The 24,905-nt window shown below is 36.7% G+C and overlaps 1 protein-coding gene across 1 annotated transcript in view; it reads right to left on the bottom strand.

Annotated features, from left to right (window-relative positions):
• The window catches only part of LOC116959307 (activating signal cointegrator 1 complex subunit 3-like), a 160,482-nt gene that overhangs the window by 92,580 nt on the left and 42,997 nt on the right, over positions 1-24,905 (bottom strand). Inside the window, exons 5-8 of the mRNA XM_042803432.1 lie at positions 12,231-12,351; positions 9,351-9,558; positions 8,462-8,603; positions 7,760-7,885 (exon numbers count right to left, since the gene is read on the bottom strand). Coding sequence (XP_042659366.1) covers positions 7,760-7,885; positions 8,462-8,603; positions 9,351-9,558; positions 12,231-12,351 — 597 coding nt within the window. The remainder of the gene's footprint in view (positions 1-7,759; positions 7,886-8,461; positions 8,604-9,350; positions 9,559-12,230; positions 12,352-24,905) is intronic.

The following is a 24,905-nucleotide window of genomic DNA, read 5'->3' as shown; positions in this document are numbered from 1 at the left end:
AAATCTTTATCCTCAATACACCTCTTCTGAGATTGTTAATTATTTTATCTCTCATTTCAGCACTAGCATAAACTCTTATGCTGATGTTCTAAGAAACCTAGTTCACATATTTTGATACATATTTCAGAGATGTAAAAATACTCTCATTTCAGGACAAAGTAGATATGGGTGGAACCATGTTTAGAACAATAATCTCAGATTATCAGACAAAATTATCCATCTGTAAAGTATTTCTTGATTACATATTTATTCTTTTATTATTTACCTACTTCATTCCTAATCTTCCCTTTTGGTGTTAGTTTTCAACTTCTCAAACTCATGGCTATTGGAGGGTAGTTGTAATCCCTGATACTCCCAAGGTTTGCTCCTAAGAACTCTGCCTCGCTGTAGCTGGGACATCCATGTGCCATCTTAAATCAAGGAATTCAGATTTTCACACTTCATTCTGGAATTAATTCAGAGTTGTACTGCAACATTCATAAAGCTATGCTATCACTGCAGTGTACCCATATTTCAATTACCCTATCAAGTCTATTTGGTATTACCATATCAAGTCTCTTTCTCTCTTTAAATTATTTAGATATTTTGTTATAAAGGTGTTACCCAAAAGAAATCAGGTTGGTAATCTGGTGTGCAATAAAATCAGTGATTCTGTTTAACAAAATAAAGAACATCTTACTGGCCAAAAAATATCAGTATTTAAACTAATAGAGAGGTTTTATGAATCCAGGAAAATGCTGTGGTATCATATGTAATATTAAAGGCTATATCAATAAGGTATGAATATTTTTCAAAATATTCCTCAGAGATTTATCACAATAGGAAGATGTTTTCTACTGCTGGAAGGAACAGACCTATTTAGCATTCAGGAAATCATATAGTGATATCTAAAAATGGGAAAGCCATAGTCAAGTGAGGCACATATTTTAAAAATAATACATTCATTGAGTTATAATCAAGTACAACAAGTATCTTCCAACAGTGAATTAGTACCCAGCAACAGAGCACATGTTTGCATTTCATCAACATCAGATTACAGGTAAATATTAACACCAGAATACCACTTTACAAGTTGTGCATCATAGCAACAGATCTTTTTGATGAAGAGTTAATAAACTATTTCTAATAAGAAATAGGATTCTCTTAATGGAAAAGATTGTAATTTTTCACAAGACAGGTAATAACCTGCTGGTTTGGCATAAAGCACATCTTTTTATGTGTTTTCAGTCAAAACAACAGTATTCAGACAATTTAAACAAAACAATGCATAAAAGCCTCAGCTGAGACTAAGGTAGATATTCAAACAATTTGATGCAGAAATTGTAAATATTGCACGTGGAATTCTGAAGTAATGATAAAATACTCATTAACTCACATACTGAAGAAAAATAAGCCAGAGCTCATAGGCTTTAAGATTAACATCAATGTAGAATCTTAACTCCAGTATTCTTGTTAACCTCTTACTGAACACATTCTACCTTTTTTTGCCCCCCACTGATGAAATAGGAAGACAGGATTCCAAATATACGTTACCAGCTATTAAAAACATTGTACTTGACCTATATCATTTTTTTCCGAATCATCACAGAACTTGTAAACTTTCCTCAGAGCAATTTTCTAGTAAACTTCATTGGATAAATGGCAAAATTTCAGTAAAATTAAAAATATTTTAAGAAGCTATTTGATCCAATCCAATAACTGTCAATTGCTGTTTGGAAAATATGCAACTGAAATATACACTAAGATTAACTTTGGAATAAGTGGTCCAACATTCTGGATGTGAAAAATATAATTTATGCAAAAACACCTATACTTCTGTTCAGTAAACTCACCTCGTGCAATTCTAAAAACAAAAAAAAACACTACAGGAAAAAAAGGAATATTGATTTTGTAATCATTCCTTCACATAATGCAGGGAAGAAAAAAAAAAAATTAGACCATTAAGTAGTGCTAGTAAAAGGAAATTGAAATAACATGAAACAAAAGAAATAAATCCTACCCTGAACACCCACTTTAGGTAAAAAGCTGAAGTCATTTTTCACCAGCAGCAATTTGTTAGATAAAACCTGTTTTCACAGCCTTGAAGAGGAACTTTCCCTGACCTGAGTTTATGACTTTAAAGGTACATTTATTTGGCAAAAAGGCTGGCACAAAACCACCTTTATAGTAAGTACAAAAAATATATTTCACTAATGGTCAACCTGCATGTCAAGCAGCCAAAGCTAATAAATCTAAGCTTGTGCCTACTGCATTTTGAAAAGTTTCGTTATCGAAACAACCTAGCTAGCTACTCCTTCACAAGTAGTAGTACCATAATGCTTCAGACTAAACTGGTGTGACCAACCATCCACTTAGAAGCCGACGTGTGCTTGCACTGTGCTGAAAACACAGCTCTCCAAACAATAATAAATGCCAGGAAGACTAATTATCTACAGACCGAGTTGGGGGTGGGATTTGCTGCCTTGCAGTAAGGCGCGAATCCTTCCCCTCTGGGAATCCCTTCCGTGGGAAGCAGTGCACCCTCCTGCCACTGAAGGCCGGAGATGTTCCCGAGCAGCAGGACAGCACCCTCCACGCAGGCCGCTAACTCCTGCTCCCAGCCCTGCAGGGGTAGGCAATAAAGAATACGAGATGACAAAGGCGAAGCTGGCCTGTGGCAGGAAGTGCGGCAGTTCAGACCACAGCGCGGAAAGGTTGAGGTGACCAAGCAGACAAAGGGACACCACAGATTCTAGGAGAGCACGAACACCAGCAGCTTTGCCACAGATGATCCGGCATGCTTTTATGGCTGCTGAACTGTGAGGGGTTGGCCCCTCCTGACCCTGCATTTGCAGTGAATAGTGGGATTAGGGAGGAATGCTAGCTACAAAAATTGGGATCTTCGTCAGTTTGTATGATGAGTTTCATCCTCTCATCTGTATTCTGCCAGGCACTGATTCCATAACACTTTAGAAAAACAGTAATTGAAGTAATCATGAAGTTAAACTCTTCAGAAAACCTCCGACACTTTGCAAGGAGGTTCTAGCTAAACTAAATACTTTGAAAATACTAGCTGTAAGATTTCAGATAATATAGTGCCAAACCTGGCTAAAATGTGTTATTGCTTCATTCCAAAGTGCAGTGGGAGATAAATCCTGACTCCACTGTCAATTCTATAACTAAGAACATTCTGCTAATGTCTGTGCTAGTTTAAGGCATTGCTGCTCCCTTCAGTGCTGGTTCCTATAAGGCAAAATGACAAAACTTCTATTTATACAAAAGAAACAAATTAAAAAATGAGTCTATTCATGTTTAAAATGTGGTTCATTAGAATTAACATCTAGAGGAATACATTTTTGTCTTCTCAATCTCTGTTTACATCAATTTAAGGAAATGAGAAAAATGTAAATAATCTGAATTAATACTTTACAACACTTAAAATGAAAGGTTACTTCAGCTTACATGATCCAGAGGTTTAACTTTTGGTTAACAGTTCAAAATATATATGAACTCCTTATCATGAACTCAATTCTAACCTTAAGATCTTTGAAGATTAAATTTAATAGTGTATTCCACAACACGCATTTTATATGGTCTAATACTCCACCCAAACAGCTGACAATGTGCTCAAAATAGCATAACTCATGAGAAATAGTCCTTAAAATTAGATTTGTGCAAGTGAAAATGTACAGACTAAAAAGAAAAGAAGCTCCTATGATACTTCAAAAATTCTCACACTAATATTCAGTTGAAAATGAAACATTTCTTGAAAGAATACAAACTAGCCCATTTTTGACTAATTCTTACCTTCCCTCTTTTAAAAGGAAAATTAAAGATAAATTAAACTTTTTGGCAATTTAGTTCCATTAGCAGTATTATGTTATGTCTATACCTCACAGATTCTCTTGTAAAGCTCCTTTGTCTGTTAAAAGACAGAGGTGACACAAAAGCAAACTAGCAGCTGAATAACAGAACTTTCACCTGCTAGGTAATGTGAATATTAAGTTGAATAATGAAGACTTTTTTTCTTCAATCTCTCCACTACCACTGACTGCCACCTCTTTTGCCCATTTGAATACTTATGCTACCACCAGCTCCATTTTCTAAACGTACTTGGTCTGTGAAATGCACTCACTTAGCTGTACAGCACAGCTTCTCAGTCTGTCTTTGTACATTCTCAGACCCACACTTGTCAACATAACCAATGCAAATCATGATTGAAGAACTAACTTTATATTGTATTGCCAGTATTCTTCTTATGCGCTTATCGGTCACACCTCATAATGAGGTTTACTTCCTTTCAGTCCTTTGGGAAAATGGTTGCAGTTCAAGTTTTTGACCTCAAATGAGCAGAAGTACCACTGGAAATTTTCAAATCAAGATGTAGGATTCCTTATATTATCCATGGCATATAAATTTATTTCCCTTAAAAAGGTATCTACACCAGCCATTAGAAAACTTTCATAAATCAAAGCTATGTAGAAGCACACTTCCCTCTACAAAACAAGAAACTGGAATGTCAGCTGTATAGTACCTCCTCTGACCACCTACCCTCTCAACACTCGGGCAAATGTGGAGAAGAGTCCAGAGAAGCGAAGAAGAGTCCAGGAGGCAGCTTAGGAAATTTTCTAATTGTACAAAAACTGCTGTACTCTGTACCTGAAGCAACGACCTGTTTGTCCCACAGCTGTCCCGCAAGTTTCAAAGAGGGCATGTGTTTAGATGAAAAGGTCAAAATTTTCTGTAGTGCAAACCCGCTTTTAACTTCTGCCATCTAGTCACAGCTTCTCATAGCAAGCAAAAGAAAGCGGGACCTTACAGAGCAGAGCCCGGTTATTACCAAAAAAGTGCATCGCAAAGAGGATCACCGTCTTTTATTGTCATTGTGCAGGCAAAGTAGCTCTGGAGAGGTTACCAGCAGTTTCTAAAAGCTGGCCTCTCCCCAGCAGGCTGACACCCTACAGCTTTAGGGGCTGAGGAAGGACTCCCGTCCCCTCTGTGCTGAGCACCTGGGGCGCTGACCTACCCCACCTCCTCCTCCCGTGGCTCTGTGCCAAATGAGAACTTAAGAGCTGAAGCCTGAAAGTAACTCCGTAAAACTGTTCTTGGAAAGTAGAAAAGTGGTCTATTTCCGAGATATAAAAAGGTAAGTTTACAAGAAGAAACACTTTAGAAAACCCCGAAGTATTTATTTCTTTGAATACTGAAACTAACAAATGTTAGTACCTGATGCAGCGAAACGCAGCCAGAGTTGACTCTTGACAAAGCAAGAAACTCACCAAAGTGTAAAAGAAATGGGACTGGTGAAATAGAGAACAGATGAGAACTAAACTAATGAACTAAAAGGAAGAAGACTATTTGTAATTTTTAAAACCATCAGGATTTCTCCATAAAATAGCAAGCGCTTGGAGAGCTTTGATAAATACCCTTGTAATAGCAACAACAGACAGTGTGGCTGTTCTGTGCTTTTTCTTCCCAGGGATCTTTATTATTACGGGTTGCATGTGTACTGACTCATTAAACAGAATGAGTTCCTTAATCTGTATGTTCTGATGAACTCAAGGTCTTACATCACAACCCTACCACTAATGGCGTCTCATAATAGTCAATACTAGCAAAACTTTCACCTTTCTCATGTGCCTTTAGATGTTGTAATTAACTATCTACAGTTATGTTTACTGTCACCTCTCCTCTTGCCCATCTGTTTATATTTCAGATAACCCTGCAAACATATTTATAGAGAGATATGAGAGCTATCTTATAATAGACATGTATGATAGGAAGAAAGCTAAAAAAATTCATTTTGCTGCTTTTGCTTACACTAGTTCATCAAAAAGAGTAAAACATATTGACAGAAAAACTTCTTGCCCTCTAAATTAACTTGAGTTAATTGGCAAAAATTTTAAGTACCAACCAAGATTTTATGAGCTTCGAGATCTAAAACAGCCATACTGAGAAAGAAAAAAAGAAATTTTGCCCTAACCAAGATACTTATATCTTGACCAGATACTTATATCTTTTGCCCTAACCAAGATACTTATATCTTATCTCAAACAATGCACACACTGGCAATTTCAGCCTCTTCACTTCATAGAGAAAAGGGTACTATTCAACAAGATTCAAATCTATGAGCTTCACTAATAGAAACAGGAATCTGACAAGTCCTGCAGTTGGACGAACTATTCATAAATTTGTCATTTTTGTTGCAAACTGATATGAAAGTTGAAGGCAGGAATTAAATACATAGGTGTTCAAACATTCAAAATTGTACTTGCTATTGACACTCCTGTATGATCTCCTGTAATAGAAAAATATATGGAAGAGTAAAGTTCTGAAGAAGATTGTTTCTGTTTCAGAATTTCACTGTAAAACTGAAAACTATGCCTTCTGATGACACACAATCTATAAAGGAGACAAATTACTTGTGAAATTTAAATAACATGCATTTTGTAACATTTATTTTAAACATTATATGTATAAAAATCTGCAAACCATTTCTTTTAGATATTTATGTTTCCGTCTGCACTATATTTATTCTGAAACAAGTTATGTCTATTGAAATATTGGTACTTATTGCAAAAAGTTTACAGATTGGTAGGTAGTATTCGGCTTAGGAGAAAGACATTTCATCGCAAAAAGCTGTCATGCTGAAAATTGTCATATAAAACGTCACCTTTTATAGCTGCAGTGGCTCAACTTTTCTATCTAGTTAAGCTGTCACTCACTTTGTAAACATGACATTAGGTACTGTCACCCAAGCAGAAAAGAACAGATTCAGATTCTGAAATTAAACTGTCTTCTGTTTTAAAAGAGTTAAATCTTTATGTAAGACGTAATCTTTGCTCAGAACCCCAATAACGTGCTCTGGGTAACTGTATTAGATTTATATTCTCATTTCCTGTTTTCCCACAGGGAAAAAAGTGGGAAACATTCTTCTGTGTTGTATGCTGCTGAACAACTAAGAAACATAAAACCTTTTCTGTATGTATATATAGCTTGTTCTTTATGTCCCTGTTCAAATCAATAGCAAACTTTTCATTCATCAACAGATTTGACATATACAACGAGTAAGGTAACAGCACTGCAATTTCTAGACTGTAAATACTAACAACAAATTTAGTTCCCTTACCTCATCTTTTTCACCATTTTAAACCAGTAAAAGTTAAAATGTTAATGTTTTACTTGCATTTTTCCTCTCTGCTCTCTACTGTCTATTATCCAAGTTTTGCTAATACTGATTTTCCACCTTCTGCTTAAAGAAGCACTATTCCAAAAGGTTTTACACCCCGTGCAGTCTATAACACCATAACTCAATACCCCCACAACTGCATGCTACTATAAGACTAGTCCGATAGACTGCAGAACAGCACTGTGCAGTCACAAGTCAACCTCCTGTACGCGTCAAGATACACAAGTCTGGGTTCACTTCTTCATGTGGTCTCCAGAAAGAGAACAGAATCGCCATAATCTCTTCATTTTAGTGATACAAGATCACAGCTCAAAACCATAAATAGCTGAATAGGTAATGCCAAAGGAATTGAGAACTGGAACTCATGAGCAAGAATTTTAGAGCAGGAATTTCTTGAATCTGAATCATCATGAAAGGGATTATATCACTGAACTACATCCCCCAACAAATACCCTCCAAAACAGCAGCGAAGGAATTAACTGGCTGCATTTACACATCACATATCACAGTATTAGTTTGTAATCTTCTCCAGTTAAATTTTTGTAATACAAAGCAAAAACTAATCTAATACCTTTGAAATGGTTTACTCACCTCATCTAAATCTTTAATATAAACAATTTTCTCTTCAATACCAATAGGCATTGGTTCACTATGGGGGATCTTCACCTCTTCATACATTTTATTGTTTTCTCTCTGAACTGCCTCTGGTAAGAACACCTAAAACAGTATTAGAGGAAAATTAATTGGAAGTATGAAAACAGAAAGTATGATTATGTATAATCCAATTCGAACAATGGTTTGTCACTTTTCTTCAAAAAAGGAATCAAAAATAAAAGCAATTCTCACTGATTCATTTTATAGATAGTACTGGACCCCTAAAATGGAAAATAATTACTTTTACTACTCAGAAAATAGTCCCCAAAAGACAAAAAAGGTAACTCCATTTTATTAAATTTCAAAAGCCATTAAGTCTAGAATTTCATAAAGGATTCCCTTTGTTAAAGTCAATTCAATGGTCTCCAAAAGATAGGAGGAGAAAAATAGTATTTTAATGATTTAAGTGACCCTAGAAATAAAAACAATTACATTAGCTGAGAATGAGATTATTTCTTCTAGAGTCAAAATAAAATCAGAAAACATTAAAGTGTTTAAAACCGTCTGCGAAGAAGCACTGCTTCATACATTGGCCTCTGATAAGGAGGAGAATCTCCTAATGGAACAAAGGGAACCCTGCTGCACATTATTCACTGGGAAAGACGGACTGTTCAAGAAGGACCATGCACAAACACGTACCTTTGCACCCCCAATGAATGCTGATGTTTTCATAGCTTCAGCTCGGGAATCATAAACATGTGGATAATGAGTTTTTTCGAAGTCCATCTCTCTCTGTCTACCTAGGACTGGCATACTTCGAGCATTCAAAAGTGCTAGTTCTCTGTGATCAGAAAAAGAACTGCAATAATTCTGCCCATTTTAGGCAACACAAAAACTGAATGTCGTATATTAAAGTCAGGACGAGAGTTGTGGAAATTTAAGGAAAAAAACATTGCATAACATAATCAACAAAGGAATTTTACAGTGCTATTCTCTGGCATCAGTTAAACCAAGTCCTTACAACATGCTATTTAGATAAAAATCAGAAGTGCAATCCAGTAAGTGCAAGGCATTCCTAAATGCAGTTTTGCCTCTTTTTAAGCAGTACAGCAACATGCATTTACAGTTAGGTACCAGCCCCACTATATTTTTCTGAATACAAAATACAACAGCTTATTTGCTCCTTATCCTCTCCCTCCCCTACTACTCCCACTATGTTTAGTTCACAACATAGAAAATAGTACCCATTAATCTTGAAAGGAAAAAAGAAAGATAGTTCTGATAGATTTAGTACAGACTTCATAAATCTTAAGCAAGTGGTGTGCGTACAGGAACTAAGAAAGATAGACTACCCCTCTAATCTGCATCTCCAGCCCACACAGAGGAGATCAAGAAGATTCTCATTAAGCAGATCACTGCTTTCTTTCCCTGAAAATTAGATTTTCATATTAAAAAAATTCTACACTTTTAATGAAACGTGACTTGCAGTCAGAATCACCTAATCACCAAAGCAAACTAAGAGAAAATAAAATGATATATTGAAGTAGCAATTACAACAGAAGCATTCTCATCTTTTGGTATTTATTACCTTTGCATCCGGAGCTCTCTGGGATCAAAGCACATTAGTCCCTCTCCAGAAACTTCTCCATCTTCCCCAGCTTGTTTTTCTTTTCTGGCATTTCGCTTTTCTTCACGACGATATTGTTTCATTAACAGCTTTTCTTGTTCAGATTGAATTGTAACTTGACAACCATAATTCGGCTTAGCATTTTCTCCTATAAACTTCTTGCACTGTTCTGTAATATGGTAACAGGTATGCATCTCAATAATTACGGGATTCCATCTTTGTTTTCCCCAACTGTCTTCTTAAGGGTTTTTGAAGTTTAATTTTTTTTTTTTGGGGGGGGGAGTGATGTGTGTTTAAAGATAGTTTAGCTTTATGTAGATGACCATGAAGCAGTTGGCCTCAAGAAATCTAAAAGAAGTACAAGTTCATGTCCCAAAGGTAGGATATTTAAAGTTACCACTGTTAACGAAGCAAAATTTCTTCATTCCAAAGCAAGAGGACAGGCTAGCAGCAAAAGGAAAGGCTTTTTTATTTTTCTGTATTTATAACTTCATCAACAGTGGAAATCCCTTATCTCTCCTCTTACATAAACACACTGATGAGCATAAAGGTGTGAAAGCGGATTAAGCAGGCTGTTTTTTTAAACAGCCTCTTCACATAACAATTAGTGTATATTTACTAGATAACATGATTGTATTGAAAGCATACTCACAATGTAATTTCCCTAAACAACTGAGAAAGACAGACTATTCTCTACAACCACATGGACTCCTTCCCTTTATGTGGATAAGCAGCAGGATTGAATCAAGAAGAATCAGAACACAGAACAATTACAATAAACAATAAATCTAGGGGAGCAGGGAACCCAAAAATGCCCAGTCATATTTGCCCTTTTGAGGCCATTACTGGCCAAAACCAAAGACACAACCAGGTCTCTTATATGCAGTGGGATGGAGAGATTTGTTTTGTTTTTAACTATATCAGTGCTTCTAAACATCTATTTTCAAAATTCTGCAAACAGATTATTAGTTTATGTAGGTAATTCAGTTATGTTTCATATGTACTTTTGCAGTCAAACTCTGAAGCTGAAAACCTGAAAACTTATTTTTATCAAAGAAATTCACTTGACTGATGCTCTGAACAATTTGTGCTGCTTAGTTTTAACCTACAATAACAGTAAAACTCCTACATCTCATACCATGCATACTTGATTAGGTGACTATAACTTGTTAAATAGCATTGAAAAAATTCTAATAAACTGTCAAAATGTCCACAGTAATACCATCACGTGCATAGCTTTAACTCTTTCTCTCTCTTGTATTAAAAAGGAGCAACAATTAATGCAATTTCCTGACTAAATATAATTCAGAATGAACACACCAGACCAAACAACTGTTACTTGATTTGTCTGATAAGCACAACAATCACCTTTACTGCCCTGGAAGTAAATTACGTAAGAAATAGTCAAACAGTATGGCATGCTACAAAAATGCAGCATACGTACAGTTCCTTGACTTGTGTTTATTTTCTCAAGACACAAATTACTCAGAGTTGACTAAATTCCTGCAGACACAAATTATTCCCTTCCTAAATTCTGGAAAGATAAAACTTCAATCCCCATCAGAAAAACCTTTCTGATCAACTTAAAAGAAAAAATCCTTATTAAAATTAATAAACTGAACTTGGGGCAGAGAATCTTCAATCTCAGAGAAGAAGATACTCAAATGTCATTGATGACTTTACCACAGTGAAAGAAGGGTTGTCTCGTCAGTGAAAAAAACACAGTTAGTAACGCCTTCCTATTGTCTCAAAAGCACAACATTGAAAATATTATTCCTCTGCATTCTAGCAGAAATTACTGTAAGAGATTTTACTGATGGCATAATGAAGAATAAATTCATAAAAGCTTCCAAAATACTGCTTCTGCTAAGCAAAAAGAAGATGCTTGTGAAACTAAAATCTGCACATACAGGAAAAACTATAATAGTTCAGTTTCTACCGAATGTAATGTTAATTTTTTATTATTTGGTTATTTGAGAAGGAAAAAATATCAAGACACAAAACCTTGTTATGTTGATAGCAAGACATCCCTCTTTGAAATCACGAACAGACAAAACTAATAGTTATTATGGTGAGTTTAGACTAACCATCAGCACAATAAGAGGTGAACTTCAAAACACTTGCTTATATAACATTTAAGATAAACCTATTAAAAAGGGGTTACTTGCATTTTAAAATTATCGTGAGCATACATAAGTCCACCATTATCAGTTTTATTCACATTTTTCTAACTCCATACACTGTGAACATGCATTAGACTGCATGGTGCTATGTCCATGTAAGATTTATCCCAAGTCACAACCTATTCACAATCAGATTTACTTTTGTCAGAGGACAAAGCGAGGCTTGTTTTTAAACAGCAATTTGTAAAACAGATTTTAGAATTACTCTGTGAAGATAATTTATCTTATAAAAACAAAAATCACAGTATAAAACCTGACCCCCTTATTTTTCCTCTCATTTATCCATCCTTAAACTTGACTTTATTTTCTTCAAAAGTTGATACTGTGCTTTTCCTCCCCAAGACCTATATTTGATGATACTACTGAAGTAGAGAGTAAGTAGGAAAGCAGATGAGGAATAACTCAAAATCAATTTATTTCCAGAGTAATTCATTAAAATAGACAAAGTGCAACAGTAAATACATTTTAAAATTACACAAGCCCTTAATCAGTTGAAAAGTAAATATATGCAATATGTATTTGTTTCCGCTCTCTAACCAGACCACAGTCCACCCCATCCCTATTTTTGGGGGGCTTCCTTATTAAATACACATAGGCAGTACTGTTGTTTGATATATAACTGAACAGTCAGAAAACTACTTTTTATCTGGTCACTTACCTTGCAGAATCTGGAACCTGTTATCATTTGGACAAGTCAAAGATCTTTCCAGAATGAGAGATCTGTTCTGTAGGAGTTTCTCTATGAGTTCAAAACCTTCTGGGCCTAGCAGTTCAAATAACTACAAAGAGAACAAAGTCATAAGTCATTATCCAAATTAATATAGTTTATAATTAGGACTGCAATACTTCCATCCCTGGCAACAGTGTATCTGTTGACAATGAATTTAAACAAATTAATAAACTTCAACTCCAAGTAATTCAACCTGTAAGGTATTACTGCTCATATTCAACCAGATTCTCTATTACAAAAAGGGAAAATTACAGAAAGTTCTCAGCTGGAAATACATAATATCTGGGAATTTTTTCTATTAAGTAAAACTTCATTTCTCTTAGAGATTCTTGGATAAAATTTAACTCTCTTCAAGACTAAACTTTATGTGTCTGTCCTTATGCTTATTTACATAAACTATGCTGCAAATTTATTCCTCCACAATCTAAGCAGATAAATCAAGAGAACCAATGCTTTTTCATAAAAGTCAGATAAATAGGAAGTAATTTCCATTACAGTGAACAAGAGATATAGCCTACTGCATTTTCATAGTCATGTTCTACAAAAAAGGAAAAAAAAAAAACAGAAGTGGAGTACAGCATGAATTTGAAGAAACAATTAAGACAGCACTAGTATTGACTTCAGTCTATACTACTTGCACATATAATGTGTGAGCATGTGCTATTCAAACATACGATGTAGGTGATGTACAGTGGAACAGATTTTCACATGAATAAGCACTATTTTGGCCCAAAGGTTCTCTTATTCAAATGATTCTCTTGTAGCAGGTTAGATAAACACAATTCCCTATTTAAGGTTCCCTTTTCTACATTATACTGTACTTTAATGGAAGAACCCCCCACCCAAATCACTAAAAGCACTTCCCTGTCCATCTTATCTATTTTGTCAAAAATCAAAGCATCATAGTAGAGCAGTAAGTTAGTCAGAACCCATTCTTGCTTTCTAATGCTGCTTAAAACAATTTTTCTCCCTTTTTTTAAATTAAAAAAAAAAAAAAAAGAAAACAGGGCAGTTTCTCCTTAGTGCTCTTTAACTTTGCTGCTAATATTATTCATATACCTTCAAGAATCATGTAAGAATAGAAGTAATTATACACTTTGATGTGATGTTCTATAAAAGAGTAAGACTACAGCACTGTAGGATTCAAGTATTTCTGTTCTAACTATAAAAAGGAGAGAGAGGTTTCTTACTGTTCTCTATTTAATTTGCCAGCTCCTTGACAGAGAGTTTTTCTGTGGTTGTCTGTGACTACTGCTCTCTGGGAACACCTTCAAATAACTTCATGCTGTCCCTTCACATATTTACAAAAATTTGAACAGTATCAAGGGCATCAGATCAACGATCTCTTTTTTTTTCAGGCCAATCTCTACTTCATGATATAAGATGTCATATAAAAATAAAAAAATAATAAATACCAAAAAGTGTTACTCCTGGCCCTCAGGGTTTCTATGAAAAACATAAGGTTTGTGCAAACTAGTATAGCAATGACAGAGTTTGCAGAGACCATGAAATAACAGCTCCAACATGTATAAAGTCTTGTATTCCTTTCATTGTAGTAACCAATGATGGCAAACTGGAGAAGCAGTCTGCCAAAAAAAAAAAAAAGTATGCAATAAATGTGAACTAATAGAAAATTCTATACTCAGATAGAAGGAACAAATTACAAAAACACAGGACAAAGAACTGCTGGCTAGATGTCAGTTGTGCTGTCAAGGATCTCAAGCTATGATGGATTTCTTCTTATCCAGCCCTCACTAACAATAATCATTAATTCTTGTCTTTTGCATAGCTGTTCACTTGTCACTTTACTGCCACATTTTAGCCAATATTATCTAAAGATATAAGATGACCTTACTTTTATATTTCAAAAGAAAGTAGAAAATTAGTTATGGTAAATTTGAGGAGTAGGTGTTTTCCAAAGGTAAATGTTTAAGGCAGGAAGGAAAAATACAGGAGCAACAAGAAAAGAAGTATATTTGAAATAGCTTAATTGTATAAAGAACTGAATACAAGCTTATCTCAACTTCGCTAATGTCCTGTTGACTGTGGAATACCAGCAAGACAGGGAAATGAAATGCTTTCAATTCAATCAGATCTGGGCTTTCACACTAGCTTTTCATCAAGGCAGTACACACAATGTAAGCATATTCTGACTTACCATGTTGCCCCCCCCAAACCAAAACAAACACACACCTCCACCCCATCACCCCCAGAAGGCAAACAATACATTAGTCCTAAAATACCCAATGTAGACCTTCAGGTCTGCCCAGGACTCCAAAGCATCTCGATCACTGGAAGCTGTTAAGAACAACCTAGAAAAGCATCAATCAGAAAAAATGTTTTTTGCCGGGGAAATAGATGACACCGGGTTTTTTTTGGAACAGGAAGATATTTTTTGACTCCTAGTTCCCCAATATATTCTGAAACAAAAAACATCTGTATCAAAAGTATTTAAACCAATTAGAACAGCAGGGCCATTCAAAGCAGTAGCAATGTGACACGATGCATTCTACCTCATGGCCAGAGGTCATGAAGTAAAACCAGTAGCACTTACTCCATCCCCAGTGAGCTAGAGGCTCAAAAGAAAAATACCAAGATGAAACTGTGCATCCTACTCTCCAGATAGCCTACCAGCCAAAGAGAATTGAACTCATGCAGTGTTACACGACAGACTCTGCAATGCTCGGGTGGTAAAAATCACTCCATTTTTATCAGTGGACAGTGTGGTATTCATTTGCTACCAGCAGTTTGAGAACGGTCTATATCACCTAGATAATCTTACTGCTCTCTGAAAAAGAAGGAGGCTTTCAGAACATTTTAAACAGTTAAAACAGACTGAGCTCATTGTTCAAGATGGAGGGAAAAGAATACAGAAGGCCAGAAGCAATGACCTGTTCTTACTGACATCTCCCATGCCCACTAGAAGACTGCCAGAGATCATGGGTGCAAAACAACCATTGAGAGATAAGCCAAGACAGAATTAGAAGTGCTGAGAGATGGAGAGTAAGTTAAAGAGCAAGATCCGTCACCACCTACCACTGATGGTAGAAATAGTGAAAATGGTAGAAAAAGTTTGCAAAGAGCTGCAATAACTACACTTAAGGACGTGTAAAACCAATATGTTATTAATCATCAGATTTGTTCATAGTGTAGGAGTAATCCACTGCTTCCTAATTAAGGTATTAAGAACTACCACAGAATACTGTTGTTTCAAAGTGCAATTCTTTATCTTCTATTTGTTTAGACTTCCAAAAATAGGTCTAGATCCATTCATAAGGTCTTCTACTATTTCAGAAAAACTTTGACATTTGTTGGAGTTTTAAGCCTAATTTTCAAATTATTCAACAAATTAAACAACCAGAACTTCTGTAATGGTAGACACCATTAAAGTTCTAAGTAGCAATTGCACCCTATGGTAACTCATGAAAACCAGTATGATTTGGAGAGAAAACACCTCTTGTTGGGATTCAACTTCAGTAAAGTGAATGCTGAGTCTGCCATCTTCAGAAATAGCATAAAATTTGCTTTCTTATAAAAACCTTTCCACTGTAAGAATTACCTTTTTAATTTTAATAATCACACTACCCAAATAATCCCCATCAAAATTCGGAGAGTAAACAGGAGTTAAATCCCCACATAGTTTATCTTATTCAGAAGAGAAAGAGGTGCCAAAGTTTGTATAAAATAACAAACTCACTACTGCTACACTGGAAAGCACTTACACTTTACAGTGACGGGCTGACTGTATAAATCGAAGAGCAGGGAAAAGAAAATTAGTTGTGTTGAACTGCCTTATGCCAACTAGGAAAAATGAAGCTCCAAAGCACAGAAAACATCTGACCAAGAAATTATGCAGCCTTCTTTTACCAGGACATATCTTTCCTATAGTAGTTTTATTTTTTGATGGTATAAGTTATCAACATAGGCTGGAGTGGCTGAACCAGCTGTAGAAGAGCAAGATCCACACCACCTTCCAGTGTCCCTTTAGTGTCCACTAAATGCTGATGCAGTCATGACCGCCACAGTTCAGTCTCATGCCTGGATTTTCAGCTGGAGGCACAATGCTGAAGTGACTACTTACTAAAGTTGCTTTGCATCTTGATTTACAAAATAGAAATGTAGTAGTTGTCACAGGAGACTGTGTCATTCTCTAATGTGCAGAACAGGCTTCCTCATGATGATGTTGGAGGTGATTGCCCTACTGTTCCAGAGAGTATGTCCATTAAGAATCAAACTCCACAAACAGTAGTGAAAGAAAAACAAAGTAATAATTTATGTAAAATGGAAAGCCTAGGTGAGTTATGAGGCAAGCTGTCACACCTATCTACTCTTAAGCCTCTCCATGTGATGAAGATCAAACCCCCAATGAGCTGCATTGCTCCTTTGGACAAGTATCTAGTGTAAGCTGCATAGAAATTCCTAGTATTTACTACAGAAAAGGAGAAATTCTTCAGTGGTTCTTCACTGTTGAGAAAATAATTTTGTATACAACATTTTGCTTCTAAATATTTTGCTTCCCATTCTAAAGAAGGTAAATTGAAGAACTGTGATACACTCCTAGCAATTTACATACTTTAAGAGGGTAATTATTATGTTTCACTCCAATTGAAATGCTTTTCATTAATCAAACCCAGGAGTTAGCAGGGTCATATCCAATCCAACAGTCCACCAGATGAAATTTCTAGCACTGAAATGCCAACCAGAAGCAATGAATCTTAGAAGGACTGTAAGTCTGGGGACCATGTTGATGACAGGTAATAGTAGCTTTTAACGAAGAAACTACCAGAGGACCAGTAGTTCCTGGATATATTTTCAACAGTTTCTTAGCATCATACTTATTTCTAACATACTGAACTTTCGCCACTCATCTCAGGTGCTCATTCCAACAAAGGGACAACAGAAAAATTTATGCTTCAAATAAAGATGGTGCAGGTTTGAATGGCAGACACGTATTCCTGGCACTTGACTGCTGGTAATGACTTCAGACAACTGATAGAAAAACCTTAAACAATGTGTAACATTGAATGTAAAAACCTGTCCTGGGTTCAGCTAGGATAGAACTGATTGTCCCAAGAAGCTGGGAAGGGGCACAGCCAGGACAGGGGACCCAAACTAGCCAAGGGGATATTCAACACCGTGCTGAGGTCATGCTCGGTCTATAACTGGAGGAGCTGGCCAGGGTTGGGGGCAGGAGATAGCTTGGAAAGGGGCTGAGAGTGGGGCACCGGGTGGTGAGCAACTGCACTGGGGATCACTCTCTTTATATAGTCTTTTAAAAGTAAAGTCATTGTTACCATTTTCTTCTCTCCTTGTGTTGTTCTATTAAACTGTCGTTATCTCAACCCACAAGGTTTTACCTTTTTTTCTTCCAATTCTTCTCTCCATCCCACTGTGGGGAGGAGGGAGCAAGCGACTGCGTGGTGCTTTCTTGCTGGCTGGGCCTAAATCATGGCAAAAACCACAAAAAAAACAAACAGGTTCTCAGCCCAATAGGTAACCAGATCATGACGTTTTGAGGACAGCCTGGTAGTAAAAAAAAATATCTGTGCAACCTTGTTTGCAAAAATCGGTGAGGGTTCTGACACAGAAAGTGGTACAGAGGCATAATTCTGTGTTCAGTGTACATGCTAGCATTTCAGATTTGATACATTATTATATATTCTGGCCTGAAAAGTCAACGTCCAAGACCCTGAGAGCAGGCAAAGGAATCAGGTGAATGTTCATAGCTGCCTTTTTATTAAGTTGTAATGAGATAAACTAGACAGTGGGCAACAGTTGGAGAGGCTGTGTGTCACTCAGCATTTTCCTGAATACCAGCCAAACTATTACGTTCCTTGAAGTCAGTAACAGATTGTGCCCAAAAGGCAACCCTGCCTGCCTTCAATAACAAAGGTCCCAGATGACTTCAGCTACTACTCAGTGACCATAAAGACAGAGATGAGTGTGATATATGGTCACTCATATTTGTTTGAATGATTTTTACATTTCATTTTATGTGCATAGCCTTAGTATCTGGAAGAAAGCGCAATGAGTAATCAATCTAAGAACAAAAAGGACAAGATGTGTCACACTGCATTACAAAGGTGATGCAAGGGCTCCATGCTAATGATTTCTACTGAATACATGCTAATTATATGGAAGAAACGAGGGGACACAGATAGCAGCCTTGCAGATAGACAGCAGTCTATCTGCCAGAGCAGGTAACAAGAAAGAAGCTGAACTTCCATGAGATGCACGATATAGTAATTTTTTAAAAGTAAGGCTCAGACATAAAAAGTACATCTTTATTCTTGAACTCACAGCTGAAGATTGAAACAAGATTTTACTCTGAATATTAAATAGCTAATATTCACTGAAAAGTTCTGTAAGGTACAATTAGCCCTTAGTGTGACCTCAAATAACCTCAAAAAACAGTTACAGAACTGTGAGCATTCCTTTGACATCATAAACTGCCTGCCATCACAAGGGCATTTTCTTGATTTCTGAATCTTCTGTGAGGTGGGAAGGGATCCTATAAATCTCAGAAAATGTTTTGATTTTCAAATGTGAACAAAAATAGACTAGGAACAGTCCTTGTACCTTGCATGAGCCTTAGTACTAACTTCTACTCTGCAGCAATAAATAAAACAGAAAACCAAATTCAGCCAACGAGGTGTCCTCTGTATCTCTCTACCTTTATAGCCTAACAGCTGGTCTAGGTTACAGAGTACCACCTACACAACTAATTGCTATGCCTGTACTTACTGGCTTGTTTGCAGATGATACTACTTTACAAGGCACAGTCTTCAAACAGCTGTGCAAGAATCATCTCCATAGCACAGTCTCAAGTTCCTTCTGTTTTTGTAGCTCTTAAGTAACTGAAATGATTGCTTCACTTCAAAAATTACAGGGAAAATATGATATTTTTCTTGGGTTACAGACTCACTACAAAGGTTGTCTGGATATAGTACCCGAAGAGTACCAAACAGAAGAATTCATATTAGTTATTGCTTAAAATATCCAGTCACAAAAAAAAAAAAGACATTGGAAGACAGAGGGTTTTTTCACATGAGAAAATTCAACACAAACTTCATGGATATAGTACATACACTGATTGTTAATTACTCCTCCGCTGAAACATAATAGACTATCTCCACCTCTAACATCTACAGATTACAGAAGAACATTTAGTTTAAAAACATCTCAGATGTTTTGTATTTTCATGTTTCTTACAGGCTGATTAAAATAAGACAAGGCAGACAAAGCGTAATTTCTTACCACTGTTATTAAAAGCAGATATTAGGTGTGTGAGAAGGTCATTCAGCTCTCAGATCTGTTTATCTTCTTTCAAGCCTGGCATTTTTGAATAGACAGACCATCACATTAAGTCCGTCTATACAGAAATGATCTTCCAACCCTAGGAACCATATCCACCTAGGAGACCTGCAGAGTCTTAGCAAGCTCAGCTTAACTACACCTGGCTCACAAAGGATCGGTGGCCAGGCACTCCAAGCACTTTGAAGGCGAGTTGCTGATCAGCTGTGTGTATGCAGAATGCATTTCTGATAGCTGTTCCTCGCTACAGGGGCTGAGGGACTCTCATATTGCAACCTCCTGGACCGCTGGGATCAGGCACAACAGAACCACGCGCCCACGGGCAGGCATTCAAACTGGATAAGGAGCACCGGGCTCTCGGGCAGCCTCCAAAGGAATCGAGTGCCAGCTTCAGGAGGATGAATGAGAAGTTACTACTTGTCATCAGAGAGGCCTTAAAGCTCTGTCTGTGAAATCAGATAGCCTTGAATTGTTGGATTTTACTTGCAGTCGGCAAGCTCAAGAAAATAATGGACTAAACACAAAGTTAGAAACAGGCCGAATAAAGAAAATCAGCAAAATTCTAGGAATTCCCCCAACAAAAAACTTTCAGTTTTACTTAGAAGAGAGAAGAAGGCTGAGTAAGGAAGCTGATGGAGAAGTTTTCATATAATATTGTCTTTGGGAAAGATTCTTGCATAAAGATAATGCACTCATGACAAATTCTTACTCAACATTCACCTTGTGATTGGTCTTCTTGTTCCTACACTTGCAGTGCAACAAGAAATGCTGGAAATCTGGTATTCAGCATGGGACATATTTTTAGTCCAGGAGTACAAGGTGCAAATAAAACCACAGCCAGTTATTCTTTTTAATACCATCTCTGCTCAGCACATTGGCATTGCCCTCTATGTATTTCTGTATCCACAGATCACGATGGAGTTTTACTTCAACTACACACTAGTGGAAATGTACAAATCACAGGAAGAATAATTCCAAAATTAGCATTAAAAACATGAAAACTAATTTGTTAGAACTCTCAGCCTACAGGTACCAGGCAAGTCTTCTTTTAAATCAAACTGAAATCTAAAATTAAAACACTGAAATTCAGCACTTAAAGGAAAACCAAAAAAAAAAAAAAAAAAAAAAAAGATAATTATTGTTCTTAGGACAAAAAACAGACTTATCAGATTGAAAGTATATGAAAATATTCCTTAATAGGCCTAAAACAGTCATCTTACCTATTTAATTTCCTATCAGTTTTTATTACAGATAGCTCTTTAGTATTCTTTTTATATTAAAAAAATAGCATAATCTGCCACAACATAATTCTAAAACATTTGCTGGAAAGCTCTCTCCAGTTTCTTGTGCAAATCAGTACTAAAACTTCCTACCACAATTTACCACAAGACAATCACAAAATCACAAAGCACCTTCGTAAATTTTAATATTTTAAGTGAAATTAACTAAACTGGAGAGATCACCACCACCATCAATGTTTTAACACTGAGTAATCAGAAACTTACACAGATGCACTAATCTTGAAAATTTCAAACATATAGCTACAAGGTGACTTCCACCAGCTTACCTAGCCTAAAGACTTTGGCAAATAGAAATAATGTCAAACAGCAGCTACAAACAGCAGACTACTGATCTGCCTTATAAAAAGGAAGCCCTGAAGACCAATTTTAACAAAAAAATTTGCTCTTACATGTCTCCTTATGCTAGTGTTTATCTTCAGACGTATTCTGTGATCAGCTGTTAATGAATTTTGAAGAAAAAAAAAAATCCTAAAATTATCTAATTGCTGCACTTGCCACTTTTCTCACCTGTAGATGCAGGAGTAAGAAATTCTGACTTTACCCAGCAGGAAACAAAGTTTACAGAATTTGTTTCTCTATCAGAATCAGACAATATTTTTTTTTAGGGCTGAGGATTTAAGATACTTATAATGGCAGTGGTTGGCATAGAATTCTTTTCTGCAAAAGAGAAAAACCTGCAGGCTTTCTTAAAGGAGAGCAATTCCCAGACGTGACCATTTCAGGAGGAAGACTTGGCTGAGCACGGAGCCGTCCACCTCCAGTCCAACACTTCTGCTATCCCAACGTGCATTCAAAGCGTGAAAGAAAACACCAGCAAGCCACGGAGTTGGTTCATGTTTCTTAACAGAGGTGGATGATAAAGAGTAGCAAGGGAGTCTAATACCGAAAGCTAGTTTTATCCCAGTTAGGACAGTAAAGTTGGCATTTCAATATCCTCTGTGAAAGGCTGCCAGGCCCAACAGACATTCCCTGGGGAACAGGGCAAAAGGCCTCACGCCTTTACTCATGTCAACCAGCCTCAGGCTGTGCACTCCAACACCCTGGGTTGCCATGTGCCCAAGTGGGTGAGAAGGAATCAAGGCAAGTTTTTGCCTGAAACATAGCCTTTTGTATCACTTCAGGAGCGTGTAGAAAAGAAAATGGCTTCAGCAGAGAGAAGATTAAGCTTTCCAAGGAAACAACGCCTACCAAATCGCTCTGTTCACTTACCCGTGTGTGAACTAGAACAATTTTTAAGCCTCTTCAGTAACTTCCAGATTTGACAGAGAGACAGAACTGTTCGGGGCCAGTAGAGGAGACTGATCTGGATGACTGCTCTTTACGCCTCCGGCTCTTATCCTCTGCGCCGCTGCAGCGTGAGCGCAGGGGCACCAGCACACACCAGCGAGCCCACCAGTGAAGCACCAGCACAAGCTCTTCCTCAGACGGCAAAGCCACAGCACTCATGCTGCAGCCTACGTGGGGTAACAGGAACCATGCAACACCAAGAGCTGCAGGAAACCCGGCCCTGTCACTTCTGTGCCTCAACCAGCTATGGGTTTGGGGTTTTTTTTTATGGGGTTTCCCCCCCTTCCTGCCTTCCATTAAAATGATTTGGAGGAAAGTGATTTTGTGTCTAGTTAATGAGTGAGCCTTAAACTTCCAGGTGCCACCTGACTGCGTTTCTTGCAGAACTTGTAGTTCCTTGTATCTCCATGTAGATGTGAAAAGAACTTCTCAGCATCAAAGAAAATAAAAAGGAGAAAGTTCTACCAGCTACAGAATGCTTGCTCTAGAAAAAGAACTCATTAAGTTTAATGATATACTGAAGCTGATTCAAAAGTTGTTATGAATAGATCAAGCCTCACATCACCTCAAAGATACAACAAGCTTTCTCTCAGTACAAAACTGAAGTAAAAGAGTTGACAGGAAGGAGAGAGACCAGCTCTTAGCACCAGGATGAAGCCTAGCATCTCTTGGCTCTCACTGTGGCTCTTTCATCACTTAAGTTCTGTGCTCAAAAACCAGCACTCAAACGCCATTCAATTTGGTTTCTTATGAAGGGAGACAGCATGGCTCTGTTTTCACAAAAAGACAGTTTCCTACCATCCGTGGGGTTTCAACAGTCTTTGGACATCAACAGAGCTGTATACTTCTGATTTAAAAGAAGGTGGCCACAACTAAAAAAGTGAGAAAACCGCAGCAAAAATAACTGGATTGTTTTCTCTATATGTAAGGGGAGCAGATAAGATCCATGGTCAAGAATAATAAGACCCAATCTTTGTATTGTCTGAATATAAAATTATTGGTAATTTTAACAAAATTACAAAGAGAAGAATATGAGATTGAAAAGCCAGTCTCATGCCAAGTTAGAAGCTTTGATGATAAGATAAAGATAAAACACCACAGGGGTGATTCACATATGTCTGTACTTTTCCAAAATGGGTACTGCTTTTATGAACCAGGTAACGGGGAATAAGCTTTGTGATATGTTAATTTGTTAGGGCTAGAAAGTCCTTTTACTGAACAAAAGGAACACTTTGACACTTAAAACCAAACATGTTTTATGAGACAAGTTGCTTTGACATGAAAATATCCGTGATGCAAGGGTACACACACAAAACACCCTAAAAGCTAACATTATAATTTAATGATACATTAAGAAAAATGCAGATGAAGTCACATTAATGTAATATCATATCCAAAGTTTTCATGTGGTGGTATATATTCATAGCAATGACCATTTAAATTAGCTGGTTTTCAGCCAAATTGGATGTTAAACCACAGCTTTTTGAACTGTTTTCTCAGAGGAGCCTCACAACAAGAGCTACCCCACTTCTTTATTGATTTTAAAAAAGAATTAATTTCTAAGGGCAGCTTGAATTGTTTGTTTTCTACTGTGCAGACAACTTCCCATGGTAAACTTGTGTGTGACAGTTATTAAGAGACAAGGCCAACAAATTAACTTTTAGTAAACAGTTACATGAAAGTAATGCAGTAGCAATAGAAATTTAGACTGTCCTCAGGAAAGTTCCCTAGCAAAAGTCTTCTAAACTTTCCAAAGACAAAAGAGGAGCCATCATGCATTCACAGAAGTTTGTAGATGAAATTTTGGAGTGACTTCAGGGGTGACATAAGCAAATAGTAACAGAATAGAAAATAGGTGGAATGTGAACTATTTAAAAATTAGTCTGGCTATTAGGACTTCCTCTTCCTTATTATGTCCCAGATACTTGGAAAAACAGATAGATAGTGCTCTTCAGTGTTTTCTAACAAACCCCTTAACTGTGATACTGAAGCTTGGAATTCATAACCATTTGTAAACCTTCAGACAAGGATCCTAGATAGGTTTCCTGAACTTATAGCTAACTTTACAAGCACTAGTAGATAAGTAACAACAACTAGTAGGGCTGGTTGAAGAGTTCTCCAGGAACAAAAGATGAACATTTCTGGAAATCAGGTAAGTACATCCATCTCCTTCTGTCACTGAAAAGAAGCCATTTATAACTTCAGAAGTGCTTTTAGATAACATTTTAACGATCACTTCAGACTTTATTCAATACTGAAAAACAAACAAACAGTGATTCAGTAATAATGAAAAAACAGTACCAATAGCAGAAAGTATGTAACAGGTACAGGGACGCATCAATACAACCTGTGACAATTTGCATTACTAAAAAGCACTGGTAGTCTAGCTATGTTCTATATAAATATGGGTATTGATTATTTATTGAAATAATAATAATCTACTTCTAACTCTCAACGTCTGCTTAAAGCCCTCACACGCAACTGAATTTCCATGTCCAAATGGAGCAGTTTGGTAACTTACAGCATCCTGAAGAACGTCTCACAAGGAGTAGGCAATTATTCAGTAACAGTTCTGAGTTGATGCTGCTGCACATTTTTTTTTAACAGAGAAAATTGCTTGGTTACTGAAAAATCTATGCTAGCACTGGAAAGAAATTTGCCTAGAATCTGAAAGTTAATCAAAACTCTTGGTGAGATTTTT

This window comes from Tyto alba, unplaced genomic scaffold (genome assembly GCF_018691265.1).
Source record: "Tyto alba isolate M040663 unplaced genomic scaffold, T.alba_DEE_v4.0 Super-Scaffold_40, whole genome shotgun sequence".
Taxonomy (NCBI): domain Eukaryota; kingdom Metazoa; phylum Chordata; class Aves; order Strigiformes; family Tytonidae; genus Tyto; species Tyto alba.
The sequence above is the reverse complement of the archived record's forward strand: the minus strand, read 5'-3'. Positions and strand labels throughout refer to the sequence as shown.